At 37.9% G+C, this 20974-nt stretch overlaps 1 protein-coding gene across 12 annotated transcripts in view; it reads right to left on the minus strand.

Annotated features, from left to right (window-relative positions):
- Positions 1-20974, minus strand: part of MTA3 (metastasis associated 1 family member 3) — a 313378-nt gene that overhangs the window by 245108 nt on the left and 47296 nt on the right. For all 12 annotated transcript variants that reach the window (XR_013349328.1, XR_013349329.1, XM_077843428.1 and 9 more), the window contains exons 2-3: positions 20873-20940; positions 14090-14183 (exon numbers count right to left, since the gene is read on the minus strand). Coding sequence is in view for 10 of the 12 variants with exons in the window: in XM_077843428.1 (XP_077699554.1) it covers positions 14090-14183; positions 20873-20940 (162 nt within the window). In the remaining 2 variants the exon portion in view is untranslated. The remainder of the gene's footprint in view (positions 1-14089; positions 14184-20872; positions 20941-20974) is intronic.

Below are 20974 nucleotides of genomic sequence, written 5' to 3' on the forward strand. Positions count from 1 at the left end.
AGAGAGAGGGAGGCAGAGACACAGGCAGAGGGAGAAGCAGGCTCCATGCACCGGGAGCCCAACGTGGGATTCGATCCCGGGTCTCCAGGATCGCGCCCTGGGCCAAAGGCAGGCGCCAAACCGCTGCGCCACCCAGGGATCCCCATAACTTAAATATTTATCTCATTATTTAATTCAACCATATTGTGTCATCTGTTTATGTTGATACATACATGTAAATCTATTTTCATTTAAATGGCTGAAAGGCATTCCAGAATATGTGCAGTAAACAAAGTTTGCTTAGTTCAGTACCCTATTGCTCGACACTTAGGTGTCTATTTTTTGCTATTACAAAGTCCATTTCCTTGTGTACTTGTCTATGATTAGTACCCAGTAATGGAAATAGTGAGTTTTAATTTTACTAGGTATTCAAAAATTCTCCCTTAAATTCTAGGTCAAGACAGTATCAATCTTAGTGCAATATAAATAACTTTAACTTTTTTATTGACTCAGCAGTTGAGTGTCTGCCTTTGGCTCAGGGTGTAATCCCAGAAACCTGGGATCGAGTCCCACATCAGGCTCCCTGCATGGAACCTGTTTCTCCTCCCTCTGCCTGTGTTTCTGCCTCTCTCTGTGTGTCTCTCATGAATAAATAAAATATTTTTTTGAATAAATAAAATCTTTAAAAAGGCCATTTAAAATATATAGTACAATTTTCACAATAAAACAAAACAAAAAACAATTCCAAGATCAAGAGTCTCATGCTCTACCCACTAAGCCAACAAGGCTCCCCAAGAAATTTTTTTTTAATTTGTACATACCAAGTAACTTCCACGTTCCCAGCCTTATGGTGGATGTTAGCACATATATTCAGTACAAGAAAGACATAGTTTTTATTTTCCTATGATAATGAGTTTAGTGCAGTGGTTTTCAGTGGGTACTAGGCTACAACCTAAGGAGTCCTTTGGAAATGTGGGTCTGGGGGAAGGGAGGTGTGAAGACACCACAGTGGGAGGGAATGGTACAAAGATTTCATATATAAAAGAATGCTAGACATCAAATTCAACAACAACAAAATAAATGGGCAGAGGACTCAAAAGACATTTTTCAAAAGAAGACATACAGATGGCTAACAGACAAATGAAAATATGCTCAACATCACTCATCATCAGGAGATACAAAGCAAAACTACAATGAGATACCACCTCACACCTGTCAGAATAGCTAGTATCAAAAAGACAAAAAATAACAAGTGTTGGCAAAGATGTGGAGAAAAGGGAACCCTCATACACCACTGATGGGAATGTAATTTGGTGCAGCCACTGTGGAAAACAGTATGGAGGCTCCTCAACAAATTAAAAATAGAAATATAAAAAATAATAATAAAAATTTAAAAAATAAAAATAAAAATAGAAATATATATGATCTGGGACGCCTGGGTGGCTCAGTGGTTGAGTGTCTGTCTTTGGCTCAGGGCATGATCCCAGAGTCCCAGGATCAAGTCTTGCATCGGACTCCCCACAGGGAGCCTGCTTCTCCCTCTGCCTGTGTCTCTGCCTCACTCTCTCTCTCTGTGTCTCTCATTAATATATAAATCTTAAATATATATATATATGATCTAGTAATTCCACTACTGGGTACTTACTACCCCTATAAAGAAAAATACTAACTCAAAGAGAGATATGCAACCCTATGCTTATGCAGGATTATTTATGATAGCCAAATTATGGAAACAGCCCAAGTGTCTATTGATAGATGAATGGATAAAGATGCAGCATGCGTGCATGTATACACACACACACACACACACACACACAGGATGTGCAACCCTATGCTTACTGCAGGATTATTTATGATAGCCAAATTATGGAAACAGCCCAAGTGTCTATTGATAGATGAATGGATAAAGATGCAGCATGCGTGCATGTATACACACACACACACACACACACACACACACACAGGAATATTACACAGCCATAACAAAGAATGAAATAAAAAAAACAAAAGAATGAAATCTTGCTTTGTGACAACATGGGTTGAGTAGGGGGCATTATACTAAGTGAAATGACAAACACCGTACAATTTTACTCACACATGCAATCTCAAAAGCAAAACAAAATGAACAAACAAACAAAAAACAGACTCATAAATACAAAGAGCTAGTGGCTGTCAGTATGGGACAATGGGCTAAATAGGTGAAGGGGATTAAGAACTACAAACTTACAGTTATAAAATAAATAAGTCACAGACCTAAAAAGTAGAGCATAGTCAATAATATTATACTAACACTGTATGGTCATAGATGGTAACTATACTTATCATGATGAGCATTACATAATGTAAAGCTCTGTTGAATCACTAAGTTGTACATGTGAAACTAATAAAAAAAAAAAAAGGATGCTAGACAACCTATATACAGTATATAGCAGAACACAGTCCAGTACCAGAGAACTGATTCACATGATTTTCAATGTCCCTCTGACCATTTATACAAGTGAAAAACATGATTCTGTTACTGGAAACTAAAGTTAATCCCATTTTATATAAGAGAACAGAAATATTTTGGATGTGGTTTTAATAAAACTGCATTTTCTAGGAAGGCAGCTATCATATAAAAAGAGAAAATTCTACTTTGTTTTGTTCAGAATTTACCAAGAGCACCATTCTGAAAAGTCTCAACAAATATTAGAGTTCCCTAATATAACATTTCAGTCTAATCTGTGACTACTGTATTGCTAGCAATTTCATGAGTACACGTAGACGTTTCACAACTTCATTATGTCTTCCACTATAGTCATGCCCCAGAATTTACAAATATTGAAATATAGTACAAATGATATTATATTACGTATTATATTATATATTATCCCATTATACATTTTTTTATTTTATACTTCAGTTAGAACATAATGAGTTTTAGTTTTGTCTTTTACATAAGTTATATTGTCGATGAATTTCATTTCAGAATAAAAAAGAGGGCATTTTTCCTAACTTGTGCTCACTGTGGCCAAAAATTAAGTATGAGGAAAATATTCAGCATAAGGCATCAGTGCAAGATCATTTAATCTGTCAAAAGAAAATGAGGTTTACTTAAAGAAAACTAATAGTTCATTAAATACTTTTAGTAGGCAGTGATAAGCTTTGACAATGATCTTAAATTGTCTTGAAATTACACAAAATCAGAAAATCCATTATGATCCTGTTCCAGTTAACTACTGCAGAGTTATGAATCACCCCAAAACTTAATGACACAAACAAGAACTATTATATTTGTTCACAAGTTCAGTGGGTAAGGAATTCAGCACAGCACAGCAATCTTGCCTTTGCTTCACAATGACCAGGGCTTTAAGAGGAACTCAAATGGCTGAGAGGATCAGTTGGTGGTTCCTTCAGTCACATGTGTGGCACCTGGGCTCTCAGCTAGCGCTGTCAACCATGGCACCTAAACATGGCCTCTCTATGTGACTTGGCCATCTTACAGTATGGTGGCTGAATTCCCCAGCAAGAATATCTTGAGAGCAAACATTCCAAGAGAACCAAGCAGAAGCTGCATAGCCTTTTATAACCTAGCCTTGGGAGTCACACAGCATTACTTCCACTATACTGTACTGATCACAACAAACTCGACTCCATCTAACAATGGAAGGAATGTCAAAGCACTTGGGCACCATATTTTAAAACCACTGCAGTTTGTTTTCAGCCAACCAAGATGCTAAAAAACAACTAGTAGCCTGGCTGTTCTTCAAACTTGTTCCCCTGCTAAAAATTTAAAGCTACAAACATCTGTATAAGCAAATATAATGAACAAGACACACGAAGACTTGAAAGATGATCAAGACCAGATTCCCAACATTAAAGAACAGTGAGCACTGAGAATATACAAACTGTGTGCTAAGGCCAGGAAAGGACAGAGCAGATGTATTCAAAACAATCAATTTCAGTACTTTTTTTTTAAGATTTTATTTATCCATTCATGAGAGACCGAGAAAGAAGGAAGCAGAGACAGAGGGAGAAACAGAATTCCCTCGGAGTGGGGAGCTCCATATGGAACTTGATCCCAAGACCCCGGTATCACAACATGAGCCAAAGGCAGGTGTTTAACTGAGCCACCCAGGTACCCTGATTTTAGTACTTTAAAGTAACAACTGTGATTACTGGTTACAAATCTTTTAAAAAGAGGTACCAAGGGGCACCTCAATAGCTCAGTCAGTTGAGTGTCCAACTCCTGATTTTGGCTCAAGTCATACATAATCTTGGAGCCCTGGGACTGAGCCCTAAATAGGGCTTGCCTCCAGTGGGGAATCTGCTCCAGATCCTCTCCCTCTGCCCCTCCCCAACTCACTGTCTCTCCAAAATAAATGAATAAATCTTTTTAAAAAATAAATGAGGGATCCCTGGGTGGCGCAGTGGTTTAGCGCCTGCCTTTGGCCCAGGGCGCGATCCTGGAGACCTGGGATCGAATCCCACGTCGGGCTCCCGGTGCATGGAGCCTGCTTCTCCCTCTGCCTGTGTCTCTGCCTCTCCCTCTCTCTCTCCCTTTCTGTGACTATCATAAATAAAATAAATAAATAAATAAATAAGTAAGTAAATAAGTAAGTAAGTAAAAGGGGCATCTGGGTGGCTCAGTTGGTTAAGCCTCTGCTTTCAACTCAGGTCATAATCTCAGGGTCCTGGGATCAAGGCCTGAGTTGAGCTCCCTGCTCAAATGAGTGGGGGAGAGAGAGACAGAGTCAGAGAAAATGAGTGGGGTAGGGAGGGGTAGAGGGAGAAGCAGACTCCCCACTGAGCAGAGAGCCAGATGCTGGGTTCAATCCCAGGACCCCGATATCATGACTTGAGCTGAAGGCAGCTGTTTAACCAACTGAGCCACCTACGTGCCCCTAAATAAAAATCTTTAAAATATGAGATGCCTGGGTGGCTCAGCAGTTGAGCATCTGCCTTTGGCTCAAGGTGTGATCCCAGAGTTCCAGGATCGAGTCCCACCTCAGGCTCCTTGCGCGGAGCCTGCTTTTCTCCTGTCTCTGCCTCTGTGTCTCTCATGAATAAGTAAATAAAATCTTAAAAAAAAAAAAATCCTTAAATAAAAGAGATACCAATTATTTTATAAAATCCCAGTTAAGTCCAAAAATCCTATAAAATACAATAAACATTCTATATCTTTTTAATAATTATAAATCATGTACTACCTAAATCTTAAAAAAAAATAAAATTCCCAATATGCCCTTTGACACCAAAACATTTTATAAGAACATAATGACTCAGGGATCCCTGGGTGGCGCAGCGCTTTGGCACCTGCCTTTGGCCCAGGGCGCGATCCTGGAGACCCGGGATCAAATCCCGCGTCGGGCTCCCAGTGCATGGAGCCTGCTTCTCCCTCTGCCTGTGTCTCTGCCTCTCTCTCTCTCTCTCTGTGCGACTATCATAAATAAATAAAAATTAAAAAAAAAAAAAAAAAAAAAAAAAGAACATAATGACTCAGACCAGGATACGATATAAGACCTGGATATAGGGCAGCCCCAGTGGCCCAGCGGTTTAGCGCCTCCTTCGGCCCAGGGTGTGATCCTGGGAACCCAGGATCGAGTCCCACGTCGGGCTCCCTACATGAGCCTGCTTCTCCCTCTGCCTGTCTCTCTGCCTGTCTCTGTGTGTCTCTCATGAATAAATAAATGGAATCTTTAAAAAAAAAAAAAAAAAGGCCTGGATATAGAAGTCACTTCACTTTTTACCTATACCAAATCATAACCTAATTGATTAATAATATTGCCACATACTAAAATGTCTTACTACTTAAAATTTTAAGATCAAGTGTTCCTAGCTGGCTCAGTTGGAAGAGCATGTGACTTGGTCTCAGAGTTGTAAGTTCAAGTCCCACACTGGGTGTAGAGTTTACAAAAAAATTGTTAATTAATTAACTTAAAAGAAAAATGTCACACACAAAAAAGGAAGAAGAATGTCAGTACTACTTTCTGATTCTACTCAAAATAACACAAAAATGCCAGAATCATTAATAACTTAGTAAACAATAATATGAACAGGACTTAAGGTAGGCAGGATCAGTCTCTCCCCAATTCTCTACAGGAGTTAATTCTGGTTTTATAATTCTGAGTAGGAATAAATAAATCTTCCCGTCTTCTTTCCTTTTTTCCTTCCACAAAGCTCCAAGTGTGTGCATGTTGTAGTGGAAACAGTGGCAAAAGAATGAACATTGTCAGAAAATAATTATTCTCACTCATCTCATTCTGCCTATGTCCCAACTTTAGCCCACAATAAGTGACACAATAACTTAAAAATTGGGAAGAAAATTCTAAGGAGGGATCCCTGGGTGGCGCAGAGGTTTAGCGCCTGCCTTTGGCCCAGGGCGCGATCCTGGAGACCCGGCATCAAATCCCACGTCGGGCTCCCGGTGCATGGAGCCTACTTCTCCCTCTGCCTGTGTCTCTGCCTCTCTCTCTCTCTCTGTGTGACTATCATAAATAAATTTAAAAAAAAATTAAAAAAAAAAAAATTCTAAGGAAAGAAGAAACCTGTAAGTATAGAAAACACTTTACCTTTTGCCTAACAGGTTAAATACAGAGGAAGGTGAAACAAAATTTAATTTTCTAAAGCTTTATATTTTTTACTTAAAAATAAAATCTTAAAAAAGAAAAAGGGGTGGGGGTGGGGGGAACCTGGCTGGATCAGTTCAATAAAGCATGCGACTCTTGATCTTGGGCTTGTGAGTTTGAGCCCCACACTGGTTATAGAGATAGCTTGAAAAAAATTTTTTTTCTTTTTTTGAGAGAGAGAGAGAGAGAGAGAGATCACAATAGCGTGGGGGGGGAGGGGCAGAGGGAGAAAAGAAAGAATCTTAAGCAGGCTCCACGCTGAATGTGGAGCTTCATCTGGGGCTCAACTGCACAACCCTGAGATCAAACCTGAGCCGAAATCAAGAGTTGGGTGCTTATCTAACTGAGCCACCCAGGCTCCCCTTAAAAACCCAAACTATTTAAATAAATAAATGAATAAAAACCAAAGCTTTACATTTTAGGAATCACAATATAAAAGTATACAATGTCGGGCAGCCCTGGTGGCGCAGCGGTTTAGCGCCGCCTGCAGCCAAGGGCGTGATCCTGGAGATCCTGGATTGAGTCCCACGTCAGGCTCTCTGCGTGGAGCCTGCTTCTCCCTCTGCCTGTGTCTCTGCCTCTCTCTCTCTCTGCATCTCTATGAATAAATAAAATAAAATCTTTAAAAATAATAATAATAAAATAAAATAAAAGTATACAATGTCAAAAAATATCTAAAACATGTAAAGGGCCATACAGAGTAGTGACGAAATCATTTTTTAAAATTTCATCAGTCCTGAGAATCATGCCCATCTGAAACTGGCATCTTTTCTTTAAGCCAAAATTCCATTTCTAATAGATTAAGAGAATCAAGATTGCTTTTAAAAACAAAGTATGGGGCCCTCTGGGTGGCTCAGTTGGTTGTCTGCCTTTGGCTCAGGTCAAGATCCCAGGGTCCTGGGATGGTGCCCCTCGTCAGGCCCCTTGCACAGCAGGGAGCGTGCTTCTCCCTCTCCCTATGTCTACTGTTCCCCCAGCTTGTGCTCTGTCAAATAAATAAATAAATAAAATCTTTTAAATAAATAAATACATACTTACATACATACAAAGCATAGGGGCACCTGGTTGGCTCAGTTAAGCATCTGCCTTTGGCTCAGGTCATGATCCCATGATCCTGGGATCCATCGAGCCCCCTGTCAGGCTCTTTGCATTACTAAGATCATTTCAAAATGACTCAAGAGCCAAATCAAACAAGCCCTCTGGCTAAAAGTGGAACAACTTTTGAATTTCGGTAAGGACAATAATTGAGGAATGCCTGGGTGTCTCAGTCCAGTAAGTGTCCACCCTCACCTCAGGTCATGATCCTGGGGTCCTGGAATCGAGCCCTGCATAAGGGGCTGGCTCCCTGCTCAGTGACGAGTCTGCTTCTCCTTCTCCCTCTGCCCCTCACCTTGCTTGTGCTCTCTCTCCTGCACTCTCCTTCTCTCAAATAAATAAATAAAATCTTTAAAAAATGGATAAAGAAAGGATAACTGATAAAAATATGAAATATGTCCAAATCCTTGAGTTCATGATGAAACTGATCTTTGGAGTATGCCAGGAACCATCTCATTATCTTTGAAAGCCGGTAAGAACTAATAAAAGGAAAAATCACATCAAGACTTTAACCTTCCTGAACTTAAAGATTAACTTGATAGCTGACATAGGGAATATTCTGGTCATAAAAATAGTCTACCCAGTAAATGAGGGGATAATAGAACTAAAAGCATAATTTTCACAACTTTAATGAGCTAAAAATCAAGGCAATCATCAATCAACAATGATAACATTACAAAAAGACAGCTTAAAAATTCTGTTTTTAAGAGCACCTGGCTGGCTCAGTCAGTAGAGCATGTGACTCTTAATCTCAGGGTTCTAAGCTTGAGCCCCACATTGGATGTAGAGATCACTAAAAAATAAAATCTTTTTTTTTTAAATTCTGTTTTTATTCTTTACTATAAAAGGCATTAGTGGGATCCCTGGGTGGCGCAGCGGTTTGGCGCCTGCCTTTGGCTCAGGGCGCGATCCTGGAGACCCGGGATCAAATCCCACATCGGGCTCCCGGTGCATGGAGCCTGCTTCTCCCTCTGCCTGTGTCTCTGCCTCTCTCTCTCTCTCTCTCTCTCTGTGACTATCATAAATAAAAATAAAAATTAAAAAAAAAAAACTGTTTAAAAAAAAAAAAGGCATTAGTAGGCAACATTGCAAAATCTGATTGAATCTATAGATTAGTGTACCATCATGCTTGGTTAGATAAGAAACTCCTTGTTTTTTAAAAGATATACCCTGAAGTATCTTTAGGAATTAGGGGAAATGTCTTGAACCTAGTTTCAAATGGCTCAAGACACTAATAAGTACATAGATATAATAGAGCAAACAGAATAAACTGTGAACATTTTGGGAATCTGGATGAAGAGCATATGAGATTTCTTGGTACTCTTTTTAATAATTTTTCTGTAAATCTAAAATCAGTTCATATTAAAATGTTAAGAGAGACAGGCAACAATACATTATGGATCTCATAGGAGAAGTATACAATACTACCTTCTAAAGTAATCTTGTACTCTCTACCCCACCCCTCCCTCCCAAAAAACCATGTGGATTTTTTTTAATTTACTGTTTTTTTTTTTAACCATGTGGATTTAGATCCTCTAGAATCTGAAACTAACTATCCATCTACAGAAAAACCATGGTAAAGAACACAATAGATATGCAATAAACAACTCCAGACCAAAGGAAATTATAGAATGAACAACCAGTTATCTTCAACAAAATATTAAGGGATAAGACAAAGAGAATATGAATGAATATCTGCACAAAAATTTGTACATGAATGTTCGTAACAGCATTATTTGAAATAAATAGAAACAACCCAAATTGCCCATCAATTGAAGAATAAACAAAATGTATATCCACCCAATGGAATATCATTCAGCTATAAAATGTAATGAAGAAATTCAGGCAATAATATGAAAAAAACTTGAAAACATTATGATAAATCTTAAAAAGTCAGACACACAAATTATTATTATAAGGGGCACCTGACTGGCTCAGTTGGTAGAGCATGTGACTCCTAAACTCAGGGTTCTAAATTCAAGCCCCAGGTAGGGCATAGAGATTACTTAAAAAAAAAAAAAAAAAAAAAAACTGGGATGCCTGGATGGCTTAGGGATGCCTGGGTGGCTCAGCAGTTGAACATCTGCCTTTGACTCAGGGTGTGATCCCGGGGTCCAGGATCAAATCTTGCATCAAGTTCCTTGCAGGGAGCTTGCTTCTCCCTCTGCCCATGTCTCTGCCTCTCTCTCTCTGTGTCTCTCATGAATAAATAAATAAAATATTTAAAAAGAAAACAAAAACAAAAACCCCCATCTGTACACATTATATGATACCGTAATAGGACAGGCCAATATGTAGAGACAGAAAGTGTATTAGTGGCTTCCAGAGGCTGAGAGGAAGGTGGAATGAGAAGTAATTGGTTTCCTTTTGAGGTGGTGATAACATTTTGAAACTAAATAGTGTTAATACTTACACAGCTTTGTAGGCGTACTAAAAACCACTCAATTGTGCACTTCAAAAGAATAGATTTTTTGCTATGTGGATTATACATCAGTTAAAAAAAAATATATGGACAAGGAAAAAAAGAGAGACTTAAGAGTACTACTAACCAATCACAATCTATTATTTTGGGGATCCCTGGGTGGCGCAGCGGTTTGGCGCCTGCCTTTGGCCCAGGGCGCGATCCTGGAGACCCGGGATCGAATCCCACGTCGGGCTCCCGGTGCATGGAGTCTGCTTCTCCCTCTGCCTATGTCTCTGCCTCTCTCTCTCTCTGTGACTATCATAAATAAATAAAAATTAAAAAAAAAAATTAATCTATTATTTGGATCTTGATTTAAACAAACTATAAAAAAGAAAAAATGTATAAAAGAAAAAAACATGAAAACTAAATAGATATTTGATGATACTGTTTACAGAATCCTAAACGATCAAAGAATGCTAAACTGAGTAGGCTATAGATTGAGAAGAAGGCATTCACGTAGATACTAAGTACCTCCCCAAAACAACTTACTAAATACAAAGGGACACCACCTTGACCAAGTCATCAACCTAATATAACCAATATTAGGACAAATCCAATTATGTGCTTCCTAATACAATGCACTGAGAGGGACACAATATAACTTCCGTGGCATCCATACAAAGAAAACATAACCTGGAAAAACAAACAAACAAAAAACCATAATCTGAATATAATCATGAGGAAACATCAGACAAATAAAAATTGAGCCATATTCTACAAAATAACTGGCCTGTTTTCTTCAAAAATGTTAAGGTCAGAAAACAAAAAGAAAGACTAAGGAACTGGTTCCATATCAAGGAGACAAGACAATAAAATACAATGAGTCTGGATTTTATTCAAAACTAAGAAAAAATATACATAGCTATAAAGAATGCCACTGGTGCATGAAATCTGATTAAGGACTATGAATAATGGTTTTGTGTGAATATTAGGTTTCTGACTTATTTACTATACTGTGATTATATAAAACAATTTTCTTGCTTTTAGAAAAACACAGATGTCTCCAACTTAACTCTCAAATGATTCAGTTTATACATATAAAAAGAATGATAAAGTCAATAGGGCAAAATGTTAATTTGCTGAATCTGGGTAAAGAGTATATGGGAGTTCCCTGTATATTCTTGGCACTTTCTGTAAGTTCAAATGAAGCCCTATCTTTTAGAAATATATACTGAAATATGTACAGATGAAATGGTCAGATGTCTCTAATGAGCTTCAAAATAAGGGGAGAAGAAGACTAGAGAGGGATTAATTGGCATTTATTCATAACTGTTACAGCAAAGTAATGGAAATATCAGGTGAATTATACTAGTCTCTGTACTTTAGAATGTTTGAAATTTTCTGTAATAAAAAGTTTTAAAGGAGTCCATAATGGAAAGGTTTTTAAATGGAGAAACTAAAGCTCAGGAAAATTAAGTGGCAACCACATCCAGGAGTCCAGTTTTAAAATAAAGAAAAAAACATGACAAATGTTTTTTTGAGAGTCAAATGTATGACTCTCTCTCTATTAATCCTCCCTCGAAACCTCTTTATATAGCAAGAACTATCCAAGCAATTTTATTTTTCCTACCTGAAATTTTGGTCAATACCAAACAAATACAGTAAGATACTTCTGACCCCACCATATCTAAAAATATAGTTACCTTTGAGAATAAACTCAATAAATAATGGCAGAAACTGGCAAATGTTGACAGAAGTTATCTACCCAAGAGGTGATATACAAATTGCTGAAGAGATAGAAAAAAAAACTGACATTTATTAAGCACCTATCTATGAACTTAGGTCATTTAATTCTCCCATCAATGGTGGCATAATTTTTTCCCTTAATTTTTTCTAATTGTGGTAAAATATATATAATACAAAGTAAAGTGATTTTTTTCAATCCCATTTTACACATAAGGAAAATGGAAATGAGCAAGAAATTAAGAAATTTTCCCAAGACAAGCAGCAGCTAGAAAAGTGGAATCTGAACCCAGGTCTTTCTCTAAACTATATGATTGCCATTATATAAATTGACTAACTTTTAAATCTCTTAAATTTGGTTTCTAAGAGTCAATACTAAGAGCCTAATCAATTCTGATTTTCTACATCCACAAGCCTAAAATAGCACCAAAATATAGCCCTCCGTGAATAGTCAGCAGATCCCCTAACAACCTTTATACCATACTACTTTTGCAGCAACTTTGGAAGCTGTATTAGAAGCTAAATTAAATCCAAAAGTATATGAATTGAGATATTTTATCTTTCTTTTCTTTTCTTTATTAAAGATTTTATTTATTTGACAGAGAGATTGCAAGACAGCACAAGCAGGGGGAGTGGCAGAGGAAGGAGGAGAAGTAGAATCCCTGCTGGACAGGGAGCCTGACATGGGGCTCGATCCCAGGACCCTGGGATCATGACCTGAGCCATAGGCAGACACTTAAACCAACTGAGCCACCCAGGCACCCCTTTATCTTTCTTAAGCTTATTTTGAAATGGTAAATGAAATCCAAATAATTTTGCAGAGCCACTCTAATAACACACTGAATTCATAGATTTTTAGCTACAGTTAAAATAACTGATTAGAGTGATATTTTAAAAAGCAGTATTTTGGTCTCATACAGGAGGGACAACATAAATGTCCTAAATCTATCAATACATAATTTATAAATATTATAGAACTTGTATCGTCCTTTATTTATATATATGTATACATACACACACACACACACACACACTCACACACAAAATTTTAAAACACTATTAAAAAAAATTTAAAAATAAAAAAAAAAATAAAACACTATTAACTACAAGGGTGCCTCAGTGGCTCAGTGGATTAACCATCCAACTCCTGCTTTCAGCTCACATCATGGTTTCAGGGTCCTGGGATCAAGCTCCAACCTCAGCATGGAGTTGGCTTGGGATTCTCTCTCCCTCTCCCTCTGCCCCTGCCCTGCATCCCACGCTCTCTCTCTCCCTCTCTAAAATAAATAAATAAAATCTTAAAAAAAAAAAAAAAAAAAAAAAACACCATGAACTATAGCAGAAAATACAGTAGGAATTTGACTTATGTGACAACCAATCTGCCTGATTAAACCAGTGACACAGTGGTGAAATGATTATCAGGCAGATACAGAACAAATCTGTGTACACGATAGCCTCCCTTACCAAAACACTTAAAAAGCTTGAGGACCCCCAAGACCAGAGCATTACAGATCAGTGTCAAACTGTAAAACACACATACATATGGTTCTAGTCTCATATATTTTGTAGGCTGAAAATGGCTTTCAAAATAAAGAACTTATATTTCATATATTTCTTCTTTCTTAAAATTTAAATCACTTTTTTTTTATGATTCTGTTTGTTATTTTAAAAATCAAAGAGGTAGAGCACGTGAATGTCCAAGTTGTTGATTGGGGGGAAAACATACAATAAAGATTAAATCCAAAATAAGGGCTCAGAGTTGCTATCTACAGGAGTTCACCATATCTCAATCACTTTGTACTTCTTTTTCTGGCAAACCTTTTTCCATACGTGTCTAAAACTATATACATATAATAAATAATCAAAAGTTTTGAAATTGTAAATATTACCCAGCTGCTTTAGAGGGGAAAAAAATATCCTCCAAAATATCAACAAAGTATAAATGTCCTCATATTCAAATCCTTTCAAAACCACCACTGAAAACTACAGATGATAAAACACTGCCCTGATCATCTGCAGAAGCCTACTTGCAAAGAGTTCTATTTCAATGTATTGACTAATATACACGTGATGCAACTAAGAAAATATATACTAAAACCAAGTACCACCCAAAAAAATTACTCCCATCTAAACTAAGAGGAAGACAAATGTGAAAGCAAAAAGCTACAGGCAACAAAAAGTATTTTTCCTCCTATCATGGAAAACAAAAACCTTAAAACGTTTTTTAATTTTCAAAAAAAAAAAAAAAAAGACAACTTACTAGCATGCTTGTCTGCAAGCATTATAAGCGTGTTGGAAATATCTCTTCGTCTATAAAAGCACACTACTTTTGCTTCCACGTTGCCAGTTGCAGTCTAAGAAATAAGAAAAATAAAAGTTATTTGTACTGAATAGTAGATTCAAATAGTTTATAAAACAAAACTAAATACAATATAACTGTAAAAACACTCTCATTTATACTGTGCCAACCGCAACTGCAGGATAATCAGAGAGCTAAAAAATTCAAATGAGGATGAGCAGCATTTGCAATGGTTCCAAGTGAAACTGAAACGTCAAACATACAATAACTTACTAGCATCAATTAAACTAAAGTGATCAGATCACTTTAATGAGCCAGAGAGTGAAATCTGATTAGCCAGCCTTGAGAAATTAATCCCCCAAATTTTAAAAGCCACAATGTAACTTATTTAAAACAGTTAAACATATCTCCTCCAAACCCACTCCCAGAAGCATAGGCTGAGTAAAATCATGCTTGCTTGCTCTCTCTCCTCAACACTTCCAAAATGTTTGACTGATGGTGAACCTCTGTGAATTTGGGCAGCCATCACCCATTAGAATGGAGCAGACGACTTGGAAAAGCATTCTCCAGCCCAGGTAAATCTATAAATCTGTAATAGTCAATATTCTCAGTAGTAGTTATTTTACATTCACATGTGAAAGTATTAAAAACTCTGAGTTATGAACACTAAAGCTCTTATTTATTTTTGACTCCGGTCTAGAATACAACCAATATTAAGTTAGGTTGTAATTTACTGCAGCTGGGGCTCAGGATCCTACTCTCCTTTCCTCATGAATTCTGAGAATTTTCAAGGTCAATCATTCATTACAAAGTTCCTTCTAAAAACACATAAATAGATTACAGTAAAATCCTACTGTGATTTCCAATTTCAAAACAATTTGAGAACAAATTTTCAGAATTTCTCTGGGCTTACATATTCGGACATAAAGAAATAATATACGTTGCAGTAAATGTGTCGATTTTATGAAGTTCAGCAGCAGTATTTTAGAGTGAGAAATAGTCATGGGGAAATATTGCCCCTTTGAATTGAAATCATATTAAATCCTAACCAAAGTGCTTCTGTATTTCACAATGCTGTGATCAAATACATCCTCCAGAAATAATGATCCAGCAATCTAATAAATGAACAGGCCAATATTTCTTGTAAATAAAATCTATCAATGCCTACAATTACAAGCTCTTTATCAGTTTTGTCTTAAGACAAAAGCATGTTCGAAACCCAAAGCAAGCATTTAAAGGCATATTTTTTCTGCCTCTCTAGTGAATTCCTCCATTAGGAATACTCTACAAAACTAATTAAATTCTTATTTAAACCTGCTTGAGGTGGAGCAACATAGTTCAAAATAGTCTCTTCTGAACGATGCATACACTTGGCTATTGGGTAGTTAATAACTACAGTACTCCTCTTCCTCTATACAAATACACCCTTTCAAGCATGCCTCTAAAGTTAAGCTACTCAAACTGTGGTCCAAGGCCCGGTGTACAACTGTTGCTGTGTAATCAAATGAGAACAGAGACTGAGTGTATGTTAGAGCATTTAGTAGTTAATTTTAATCTATTGAACCTAATAATGAAAAACGAAAGCCTGTGTTTTTATATGTCTATTTTAAATTTCATTTTTCTACTTTTTAAAAAATTTTATAAAAGTATCTGAGATAGTGAACATTCTTAAAAATCTTTCACCACAAAAAAAAATCTTTCACTACATATAGTTTCACCTCTAAAGGTTAGGAGCTCCTGACTGGCTCAGTCAGTAGAGCATGTAACTCTTGATCTCAGGGCTGTAAATTCAAGCCCCACACTGGATGTAGAGATTACTTAAATATAAAATCTTAAAAGGGGGGCCTGGGTGGCGCAGTTAAGTGGCTGGTTTCAGGGTTGTGAGATCATGTGTCAAGCTCCAAGTCTGCTGGCAATTGTCTCTCCCTCTGCCCCACCCAAAGACACACGTGCATGCTCTATCAAATAAATAAATCTTTAAAATAAAAAAGCAGCCACACGCAGCGGTTTGGCGCCTGCCTTTGGCCCAGGGCGCGATCCTGGAGACCCGGGATCGAATCCCACGTCGGGCTCCCGGTGCATGGAGCCTGCTTCTCCCTCTGCCTGTGTCTCTGCCTCTCTCTCTCTCACTGTGTGCCTATCATAAATAAATAAAAAATTTAAAAAAAAAAAAAAAAAAAAAAAAAAAGCAGCCACAATGGACGTTAATTTCTTTGCTGTGTTCTTTTCTCTACTTAGGTTGCAGCCTTTTAAATCCCTATTCTGTGAAGCACAGTTACTAAAACATCCTCCAGCGATAAGGGGCTTTTCTTTAAGCTCTAAATTCATTTTAGTCAACTTCATATTCATGTCTGTTTCTATCTCAGACTTAGAAGTACACTATTAAAACAAAAACAAAACAAAAAACCCAACACACACACACACACACACACACACACTTCCATTTCAGAAAGTCTGTGGTTTGTCTAAAATAAAGAACAAATGAAAAGGGATTTTCCGGGATGCCAGGGTGGCTCAGCGGCTGAGCGTCTGCCTTTGGTTCATGGTGTGATCCCAGGGTCCTGGGATCGAGTCCCACATCAGACTCCCCGTGGGGAGCCTGCTTCTCCCTCTGCCTGCGTCTCTGCCTCTGTGTGTCTCTCATGAATAAATAAAATTTATTTATTTTATTTAAAGGAAAAGGGACTTTCCTTTCCCAATTTCTGTCTTTATTCCCAAGAGAATCCAAATGGCAGGAGGGGTCTTGGCTTTTATGAGGGAATCTCCTGAAATTATGTGCAAATTCTTCTATGTGCAAATGTAGACGGAGGCAGAGGGTGTCATCAGACACTCAAAGAAATTAGTGACTCCCCTCTCCTCATTCAAAAGCCGCAAGACTCGAAACAGTAAAATGAATCTCAGAGCAAGTCAGATAGCTAATAAAATACACAGAATATGAAGGTACACAACAAATTATACAACATATGCAACAAAACCAAAAGAAATAGCAAGTAATATGCCAATTTTTCTGCAAACTGAACTTACAAAACCTCATGAGACTATACCATTATAATGTGCACATAGCTCTCTCACCATGCATGCAAACATAATCTTTAGAAGTAGAAGGAGGGGTGCCTGGGTGGCTCAGTGGTTTAGCAGCTGCCTTTGGCTCCAGTAGTGATCCTGGAGTCCCCGCAGGGAGCCTGCTTCTCCCTCTGCCTATGTTTCTGCCTCTGTCTGTCTCTCATGAATAAATAAATGAAATCTTAAAAAAAAAAAAAAAAAAAAAGGTAGGAGCAACACCCAACCTAGACAATGACTAAATAAAATTTACCAAAAGTTGTTTTCATAATTTTAAATCTTATATTCGTCCTCCAGAAAATAATCTTCACAATATCTGTGTACAAATTAGGAGAGAGGAAAAAAGGGAACATAATATAATCAACATTGAACTGTGTTCATGGACTGATAATTATTTTTGCACCTAAAAGTTCCTGAAACTTTAAGGAAAAAAAATTGAGACAAAAATCTATTATCAGAAACATCTGGCTGCCTCAGTTGGTGGAATGTGCAACTCTTGATCTCGGGCTTAGGAGTCTGAGCCCCATGTTTGATGTAGAGACTACTTAAAAATAAAATCTTTAAAAATAATCTGGAGCACCTCAGTGGTGCAGTCAGTTAAACATCTGCCTAAGGCTCAGGTCATGATCCTAGGATCCTGGGATGGAGCTCCGCATGGGGGTGGGGGAGGTCCCTGCTTGGCGGGGAGCCTGCTTCTCCCTTTCCTTCTGCCTGCTGCTCCCCCTGCTTGTGCTGTCAAATAAATAAAATCTTTTTTAAAAAATTATTACTGTAATTTAAAAAATAATACTGTAGTCCAGCTTTCAAATTGAACAAGTAATATTTCAAATAGGATTTTTTTTAAAAAATCAGAAACCATTCTATAAAAGTGAATTGTCTATAACAATGGTGATTGACAGCTTATCCTAAGAATTTTGTTACAAAAACACATTCTATTCAGAAGATAATTAATAGGGGCCCTAGGCTCCTGGCTGATTCAGATGGTAGAGCATAATTGACTTTAGATTTCAGAGTCTTGGGATCCCTGGGTGGCGCAGCGGTTTAGCGCCTGCCTTTGGCTCAGGGCGCGATCCTGGAGACCCGGGATCGAATCCCACGTCGGGCTCCCTGTGCATGGAGCTTGCTTCTCCCTCTGCCTATGTCTCTGCCTCTCTCTCTCTCTCTCTCTGTGACTATCATAAATAAATAAAAATTTAAAAAAAAAAAAATAGATTTCAGAGTCTTTTGATCTCAGGGTCCTTAGTTCGAGCCCGACACTGGGTGTAGAGATTATTAAGATATATAAATAAACTTCAAGAAGATACTTAATGAGATAGGTTAATGTTCCTTTTTTTCTTTCATTTTTTTATTTAAGTAATGTCTACACCTAACATGTGGCTTAAACGCTGGACCCCAAAATCAAGTCATATGCTCTACCGACTAAGCAAGACAGGTACCCCGAGGTTAATGTCCTTTGTTATCCTGGTTTATCAATTAGAGTATAAAGGTGTTCTTAAATTCATTATTTGGATTTTCCATCATGTTAACTTTCCCCATTTTGCCAGCTTGACCTCTGATCCCTCAGGGCCTTTATGTGGAACGCTAGTGTGGCATCTCTCCCATGGCTACCTCTTTCTCATCCTTTAGGCTTAAACTTCAATGTCTTTTTTTTTTTTAATATTTTATTTATTTATTCATGAGAGACACACAGAGAGAGAGAGAGAGAGAGGCAGAGACACAAGCAGAGGGAGAAGCTGGCTCCATGCTGGGAGCCTAATGTGGGACTCAATCCCAGGACCCCAGGAACACTCCCTGCGACGAAGGCAAGCACTCAACTACTGAGCCACCCAGGCGTCCCCAACTTCAATGTCCTTAAAATCCTTTCCTTTTCTATCCAAAAGAAGTGACTTCTGTTATTCCCTATGTTAAGGCTCTTGTTTAACGTCAGACGTGTGAGAAATTCATTAATTCAATAAATATTTACTGAATGCCTTAACTATGTGCCAGTCTCTTACTCTAAGGCACTTGGGATGCATTAGTGAACAGAAAAGATCACTACACACAGAGCTTACATTCTAGTCCGGGAAAACAGACAATGAAAACAAACACAATAATTAACTATATTTGAAAGTGATAAATGATATGGAAAAGAGCAAGGTAGAGCAAGGTACAGGGAATTAGAAACAACTTGGTGGGGTGGTCCTGAGGTACGTGTATGTGAAAACAGCAAAGAGTCTACTGTCTTTGGAGCTAAATGAACAAGGCAGAGAGCAGTAAGAGTGGAGGTCAGAGGGATAGGGAGCAGCCAGAGAATATGTTTCATAGGCCAACACTTCTCTTTGTATCCTAATTAATTTTCTAAATAAACTCATAAACAGTTTCAAGTTGCCTACACTCTTACACATCACTAAAATAAAAGAGAAGATCAGAATGAGGGCAGCCCAGGTGGCTCAGCAGTTTAGCGCCACCTTCAACACAGGGCCTGATCCTGGAGACCGGGGATCAAGTCCTGCATCAGGCTCCCTGCATGGGCCTGCTTCTCCTCTGCCTGTGTCTCTGCTTCTGTGTGTGTGTGTGTGTGTGTGTGTGTGTGTGTGTCTCATGAACAAATAAATAAAATCTTTAAAAAAAAAAAAAAAAAGATCAGAATGACACCCCAACTGTTCCCACCAACAGACTGATCTAATCCTGAGGTCATTTTCTTCATTTGATGGTGGTGGTCTCAACTACAACAGAATTTTTATAGATGTAAGGTCCATGGGGATGTCTCCAGAAGCAAACCAAGATCTCAGGGTTCATAAACCAGAAATGCCCTAAACCAAATCTTACATCCTGGGACTCAGAACTTCCCCAGTCTCTAGAAGGTACTTTGGAGGAAAGGTATTAGCAAGACAGCTTCCGACATTCTAACACTATGAACTCTCGTAAGTAAAACAAATAATCTTCAAAGTTGGTTTGGAGGAAACCAGAGCACCATTAGTAATCCATGGTTCATATAGTTTATGGCTTTTCATATGCTACCATTATAATAAGCTCACCTATTGCAAATAGTCACAAAGCTTCTGCTGTCAGGCCTAAAGTAGGAAGCTACTTTACATTATAACAAAACTGTATTCTTATTAGTTGACCGAGTCCAAAATTTTACAAATTCGCTTCAATACATTTCCTAGCTTCCTCTTTCTAAAGCTGAAAGAGGAAAAAATAATTCCCTGAAAGAAATACAATTATGACTCTAAATATAAAAAGGGACAGTTACAAGAGTGACCTGCTCCGAGAAGATCTGAGCAACGTGAAGAAATCTGCAGATTTTTTTTTTTAAGATTTTATTTATTTATTCATGAGAGACACACAGACAGGCAGAGACGTAGGCAGAGGGAGAAGCAGGCTCCATGCAGGAAGCACGATGTGGGACTTGATCCTGGGACTCTGGGATCACGCCCCGAGCCAAAGGCAGATGCTCAACCACTGAGCCCAGGCATCCCAGAAATCTGCAGATGTTAAATATTCAGTAACATTTAATATCATAGGTAATTATAAAAGCAAAAGAATATTCAGAATCCTGCATAACTCTCTAATCTTCAATCTCTAGTTTCAAAGAGTCCAGGACTGAAAGTAAAATCACCTCTTATGCCCTTTACCTAATTACTCGTCAATGGAAAACAATTATTTTTTAATATTAGAATCAAGAACACTTAGCGTTTATACCTTGTTGAGTTCTTCTATCCTTCTGATTAGGTACGGGTTACTGGAGGAATTCTCAAAGTAGACATAATCTGTAATTAAAGGAAGTAAAGACCTTAATCTTTT

The sequence above is a fragment of the Canis aureus genome, chromosome 12, assembly GCF_053574225.1.
Source record: "Canis aureus isolate CA01 chromosome 12, VMU_Caureus_v.1.0, whole genome shotgun sequence".
Taxonomy (NCBI): domain Eukaryota; kingdom Metazoa; phylum Chordata; class Mammalia; order Carnivora; family Canidae; genus Canis; species Canis aureus.